Consider the following 7083-nt stretch of genomic DNA (forward strand, 5'->3'; position numbering starts at 1 on the left):
TGAGGCCAGATACCTTCTACAAATTTGTTTCTCAGGGTCTCTTTTTCTCCTTATGTCTTGGTGTTTTTTCCTCTTCTTTTATATTTTACATTTTATCTCCTCAAAAAAAAAATGTCAGCATGTCAAATGTTCTGTATAGGGAGGGGGAGTGCAGGAGCAGGGGGATCCCAGCTCCTGATGTCACTTGGAGGGGAAGCACTGCTGGGGGCAAGGGAGGAAGCACAACAGGCCATGCTCTGAAGCTGAAATGTGATCAGAACAAACAAACAAAGTAAAAGCTGTAAAACTAAATGACTATTTTTATTTGTTTCCTTGTTGGTTTGTTTTTGCTCTTCCACTTCCTTGTCCCCAGCTGTGTGCTCCTCTAGGGAGCAGCCACTTGGCATTGGTGTTTGCTGGGCATGGAGCATATGTGTATTACATTTATTTGAAGCACTCATCCTGAGAAACAGATTCTTCTCTGTGAATCCCCAACACAATTTACAACCAGCTGCACTACTGGTACTGGGGTAGGAGAAGAGGAAATGGTATTTTCTTTAGGTTTATTAGGTTTGACCTCTAGTCTTCTCATTGGGCCAGTCACATTATTTTTTACATTTGGATTGTCACTGATACCACCAAACTCTGATATTACAGTTATAACATGTAAAATAGAGTCTCCTCAGCATCATTTCCCCTTTCACTTACAACCTTCTTTTTAAAAAACAGAAATAGGTTTTCAAAATTTGTCTGTAAACATGAGTTTGAGCTGAAATCCTGGATGCATATGCCCCAACATAGTCAAACTCAGATGGAAAAGCAAATGTCCGGCAAAGCTGCGTAGCTGGGGTGGGTTTATCCAGCTCCCCTGTGTCCCTCCACTACCTTTGCCTCAAGCTGAGAAGGGCTGGGTCATGTTCTGGTTCCAGCTTTCTGGCTCATCCTCATCTCCTGTGCTATTTTTTCTTCTGTTTCCCTAGGATGAGCAGGGTGCCAGCAGCAGAGAATTTGGCCTCCAGGATGCTCACAGCCTTCCCTCGAGGCCGAATCTCTGCACAAGATGCGCTTCTTCATGGCTTCTTCAGCCCTCTGCCTCCTCAGCTCTACCAGGTCCCTGCTGGTGAGTTAACTCTCTATTCCATCTCACCAAGAAAGAGCTGCTGCACGTGCTATTTACTGTGAGTTTCCTCTCTGTTTTGAAAGTCTCTGCCATTCACCTGGATGTCTCTTTTCTGCCTGCACTCCCTCCCCACTCCTATAAGCTGCAAAGCTTACATCCTGTGCCAGATTTGACAACTTGTTTTTCTGTTTTCTTCTACTTGACCACTGTGTTAATACTACTAGCCCTTGATGGGCTGCTACCATAGCCCTCTGCAAAGCAGAGGTGTATATGCTTTGACAGGTCATCTCTCCCCCATTCTGTAACCCCAAGGGCCTGGATGTTTCCCCAGCTCACACTGTGCATTCAGTGTAACTCACCCGCTGCTCCCTCCTGATGTCCTGAATTCCCATCTGCTCAGCATGGTGTGCTAGCCCCAGTTCCCTTGGACTGCTCCTCCCACTCCCTTTTGATGTTGAGACAGCTGTTCCTTGTACCCTGTCACACCAGTTCTCCCTCAGTTTTACCTTGCTCCCTTCTCTTAAGCACACAGCTGCAAACACAATTGTGCCTCTCCTGGCCTGAGCTGACAATACAGGGTCTGCCAAGCTGCAGTTCTGCTCCTCACTAGGGAAAGCTCCCTCCTACTGGGCTGCAGGCCAAAGGGACCTTGCATTCTCTGTTGCCTCCTGGGCACCCTGTACACTAGTTACTTTGGTGGTGTTTTTTAAGATAGGGGCAATTAAGAAAAAGCCTTCATGGACTGTGTTGTCAAGCTATTGGAAAACCAAATTTCTGGCTCCTGCGACACATCCCAAGTGGAGAAGCAGCCAGTTAGCATCTCTCCCAATCCCCCAAACTGCTGCCCTTCAGAAGGTGCTCTGTGTGTGTATGTGCTTGAGTGAGAGACATCTGCATTCCTTTTCTGTTCACCCAGCCACAGAGCACAAATCTACTTTGACACTTTCAGAAAAATGAAAAGATGGAATCTCGCAGGAGCCTGCCTGTGCCGGGGGGGGAGGAGGGGAGCACGCACAGCAGGAGGGAAGTTGACTTTTCTTTATACATATAGGGTTTTTTCCATGCAGAGTTTAAATTATGCCTGATAAAAGGAGTTTCGTGGATGTTTCAGTTCTTTCAAACCCTCCTGGCTTCCTCCCAATTAAATGAGGTTTGTCAAAGCCACAGGGCTCTGCTGCTGCCAGAGAGGCGGACAAGCACTTCCCGCAGTGACATCTCCAATCCCCAAGGGAGAAGATGAAAGTGTCAGTGCTGAGAGAGAGAGAAGGGAGAGAGAGAGAGAGAGAGAGAGAGGAAAAAAACAGGTACAGAGACAGACAGTGTGAGAGAAAGGGAGAGAGTGAGGAGAAAGAGAAGGAATGAGAAAACAGATTGACATAATGTGTCAGTCTCTCCGATATGCTGCCAGTGAGGGGACAGATTCCTTTCACCTGGGTTTAGGCACCATCCCATATTTATTATCCCCCATATTGCAGCAAGAAGTGTCGTGTGGACAGGAAACTGCATGGTGTTATCATAGCAACCAATGTGCTGAGAACAGAATCAAAGTGCACAGGGCAGAAACAAGTACAGTACGATCATGCAAGACCATATTCATGAGTGACTCATTAAGCCTGTAAAATTTAGGCTATTCTGAATAATTCCCCATGTAGCCATTCCTATTGCCATAATTGTTTAAGACATTTGCTCTCTTGTGTCACTTTGGCATAACACTCTTTTGGAATTTAACTGTATAATTTTAAAATTCTTGTTGCTATGATAACAGTGCAGATTTTAAATATATTCTGTTTCTACTTTGTTCTGGAGGATGCTGGCTATTAGTTGCCATCCTCTGAAAGGGACAGTTAAAGCAGAAGGGCAGAATGTGATCTGGAGATGAAAGGTGAAAGAAGAGGGGTTTAATCCCAAGGTGTGTAAGAGAGTAAGAGGGAAACAAGATTTGAAAAAATAAAAGGTTCTCTTAAAAAATTATTCTCTGTTTTTATGAAATAATTGTATCCATAACTGTCCTTTTTATAAGTTGTTATGACAAGCTGGAAGCTAGAGGATGTTTTTCAAAGGTCAGCTCCTGGGAAAAAATAATTGGAGAAATCACTGTTTCGAAGTTAAGTACCCCTCCAAATAACATGTTTCTGATTCCTAGGGGGAATGTTAATGGTGAGAGGCTGCCTGCTGCCCCTGGGAAGGGGGAGAGGGAGCACGGGGCTCTTTGCTTCCTCGAGAGCAGCTCCTACAGAGTGGAACAGGTTGCTGTTGCTATGCTCATCTGAGCACAGAGTACTGGGAAAAAAGAGTAGCCTGTGCTCTAAGGGAAGAAGAATGTTCTCTGTCCTCTGAGTGGGACTGGCCCACAGATGGGCCTCTCCTACAGCTGCTCATTCCTGTGCCTGTAGCTCTAGGAGGAGATTCCTGAGGTCCAGGTTCAAACCTTGCTCATCATCTCGGTGGCCTTAATTCTACATGTGCCACCAGCACCTCTGCATATAGAAACAGAGAGAGGTGCAGGGGTTTCTTCAGCTTCCTTTCCTTTAGGCTAGTAGCCTAAGGGGTGGCAGTGATGACCTTTGTAAAACCGGAGCATTTGCTGTCCTTTTTCTGGCCAGAGCCAATCCTGAGACAATTATCTTTGTGCAGTGCAGCCCTGCATTGCAGCAGCTCTGATGAAACTTCATTCTAACCCTTTGCCACCTGCTAAAGCAGAATGTTTTCTGTCCAATTAATCCCTCCTGGAAGAAAGATGAGATCCTTGAATCAAGAAAGCACGAGCTGTGCTCTCAACTCAGTGTCAGTCCCGAAGTGCAAAAGGGCCTTCTGAGGAGGTATCTCACTCTGTTGTCAGACAGGTCAGACACAGTAACAATTGCAGCTTATTATTCTTAGTTATAGATTTGGTTTATTTTCCCTCTCTTTTCCCCTCCAATGCTTTAGAGCAGAAGGGAAGGAAAGCAGTGGGATTTGGGGTTATCAACAATGCACTCCCAAGAAAACACACTGCAAGAAGAGCTCTGGCCAAACCTCACAGACACGGGGGCCAGGGAGGCCTGAGCTGGCAGCTCAGATCCTTTCCCCACCAGACCAATGCCCAGTCTCAGGAGAGACCTTTCTCTCAGTGTAGGAGACGTTCAACCCTAGCTGTACCCTCAGCACAGCAGTCAGTACATTCCAGTACATGTTCCATCAGGATTGTGTGTTGCATGGATGGGATCTCAGCTTGACTAGGAGGTACTTGCTCTTTTGGGTACAAATGATCTCTTAATTGTTATCTCCCCCAGCAACACAAAATCAGTGCACCAGGTGATGAAGACACTGTACCATTTCTCCTGAAACAGCCCACTATTCAGCCTTTTAGGGACAAGGAGGAGGAGGAGGGAGGCTCGATGTTGACAGTCATTTTAATGTCTGTTGCATCTAAACTAAGACAAAGCAAGTCAGTAAGTGTGGGCAATGAGGAGGTTAAGGCTGCAAGCCATTGCCTACTAAAAATCCCATTCCTGTTGGGATTAGCCAGCACTGGGAAATGTTATTGCAGGGGACATATAAAGAAGAGCTGGCTTTCATCATCCCTTGTTTGGGTTGGCCGGTTTCCCTCGGTTCTCCTACATAGCTAAAAGGTTCATACAGTTCATACTTGATTTTTTTTACCACTTTGCTTTGTGACCTCTGTACACAGCAAACAGATATCCTTCACTGTAAGTCAGATACAGACACCTAGAAAGTTACTACCAGGTGTATGAGTCTGGTTTATAACGTGTCTTAAAACGGGAATAAACCAAAGCTGGTGATGAGCAGGAAATCAGCTGCCCCTCCTAAGCCAGAAGCATTCTTATCTGTGAGGTGATAAAACAAATCTTCACTTAACTCAGGAAACCACCCCCCTTCACCTGGTGTGATCCCCACAGTGGAAGATGTGCTTGCCTTCATACTGACAGGACATGAAAGTTTTGTATTGTGTCATTAAGCCACCACCCTAGGAAAGAGCTGTTGCAACATCACAGCAGATGCTTGCCAAGTGCACAGGGCCCTGGACATGTTGCCCTGTGGAAGCTTTTCCCTGCATGCTGTCCTGGGGCAGCCATTGTGCTGGGCACTGTTTGGGAGCACGGGGCAAAGGGGAAGATGGGAAAAGGAAAATTTCCTTTGCTCACTCCCCAGCTCCTGCTCTTGCAAAAGCAACTGGCGCAAAGTTTGGCCCACATGACTTGTGGAAACAAAGTCCTACAGACATGGATCAAATGCTCTGACTCCCATTGATCTCAGGCCAGAGAATCTCTATAAAGGTCTTATTGTTCAGGGAGACAAACCACTCTTGGGGGGAGTGCTGTTAATACCGTTCGTGGAGGCAGACACTATTGCATCAGAGGTTAGCAGATGTTTTTCTGTGTTTTGTCTAATTGCAAGTTATAGCTGAGGTTTCTTTAACTTCCATTTTCCCTTTAACACTCTTAAATGCAAATCTGAAAAATTTAGTTGCCTTGTTTGCTGTGAAAAGACATCCAGACTGCAAGTCTCACATAGTCATTTCCCATCCTCAGGTGCACTTGTGACTTCACCCAGTTATCAGCAGAAAAGAGCAAATAGGGAGGTAGTGATCAGATTTCTAAGGCACAAAAGTTAAAGCTAAGTTTGAGATTGTGACAGCAAGCAACCATGAGCATAGGAACTCAATTAGCCTGAAAGACAACTATCTCATTATCTTTCCTAAAATGATATAAATACATAAGAATATAAAAATTTAAAATAAACTCTCTATTGACTGTCTAGATGACTGAATTTCACTGCTCAATTTCTTTAAACACCCACTTTAGTATTTATTTATTCTAAGCGTGAAGCAGCTACGATAATTAGACTGTCAGATTTGGTAAGTTAATGAGGAGTCACTGGAGTGGAAGGTTTTGCATTTGTGAGATTGCTGAAGGAGAGAAGCTCTGTGCCTTCGCTCTATCTCTTTTTTCTTTTTCTTTTTTTCCCCTCTGCTGGGTGGGAAGGAGAGAGCTTGGCAGTGCGCAGATCCATTTGAATCCTTTTGATTAGTGGGTTGCCTTCCTACCACTGTTCTACCAAATAGTGTTTTGCTGGTTGCTCCAAGAAAAAGAAAAAGAAAAAAGAAAAGAAACTGCAGATGAGATTTCTAGAGAAGTGTCTAGATTAAAGAAATAATTTCCCAAAAACAATCAGAAGGAATGCAGCTGTAAGAAATGGGATCTTGAATTAGTTTATATTGCAGCTAATGTCACAGGAGAGCATTAAGAAAGCAGCACAATGAAGGAAAAGGACCCTTTTGCAGCTTTCTCTTTAACCCGATTTTTCCACAGGACAATCAGTGCTCACAGTTCCAGGGGTGAGACTGCAACCTGAAATCTGTGACCTGTTTGCTTCTTATGGAAAAGGCCGTGTCTCAGGAGGTTTGAGCAAGTTTTGGTAGAAACCATGGATGATTGAATAATTCTCGGGTAAGCATGTAGTTGCCATTGTCAAAGCTGCTGCCATCACCCTTAGGACATGAATTCCTTCGTGTATTGAAGGCGGGAAAACAGATTTGATACTCAGGGATCAACGATCACATCCAGGGTGAGAACAAAGTGGGAAATCTCATATTCAGAGAGAAGAGATCAGCAAGCCAATGGCCCCCAATGGACAATGTTCAGTGGTATCATGGGAGGTTTGGATTTGTTTTGTCATATTGCCCTTTCCTCCAATGCCTCTGCAGTCAAAGTATTGCTTCATTCCCCATTGCTTAAACTGACCAAATTGCTTTGTTCTCCTTTGTCCTTGCCTACTGAGTTCACATTTCATACCTTACTTGTTTTGATTTCACACTCATTGGAACCTGAGCAGAGCTAGGCAAAATCTCCTTATCTTGTAATATCTTTGGTTTTAATTAATCACTATTTTAATGTCAGGTTTCAAAATTATGCTTCAGCATCAATATTTTTCATCTTTTTGTTACAGAAGACCAAAAGGTCACTTAAAATCACTGTTATTAA

At 44.4% G+C, this 7083-nt stretch overlaps 1 protein-coding gene across 1 annotated transcript in view; it reads left to right on the forward strand.

Moving 5' to 3' along the window:
* Nucleotides 1-6521, forward strand: part of CDK15 (cyclin dependent kinase 15) — a 34279-nt gene extending 27758 nt beyond the window's left edge. Inside the window, exons 12-13 of the mRNA XM_058028205.1 lie at nt 960-1099; nt 6412-6521. Coding sequence (XP_057884188.1) covers nt 960-1099; nt 6412-6521 — 250 coding nt within the window. The remainder of the gene's footprint in view (nt 1-959; nt 1100-6411) is intronic.
* Nucleotides 6522-7083: the final 562 nt, after the last annotated feature.

The sequence above is a fragment of the Melospiza georgiana genome, chromosome 7, assembly GCF_028018845.1.
Source record: "Melospiza georgiana isolate bMelGeo1 chromosome 7, bMelGeo1.pri, whole genome shotgun sequence".
NCBI classification, from domain to species: domain Eukaryota; kingdom Metazoa; phylum Chordata; class Aves; order Passeriformes; family Passerellidae; genus Melospiza; species Melospiza georgiana.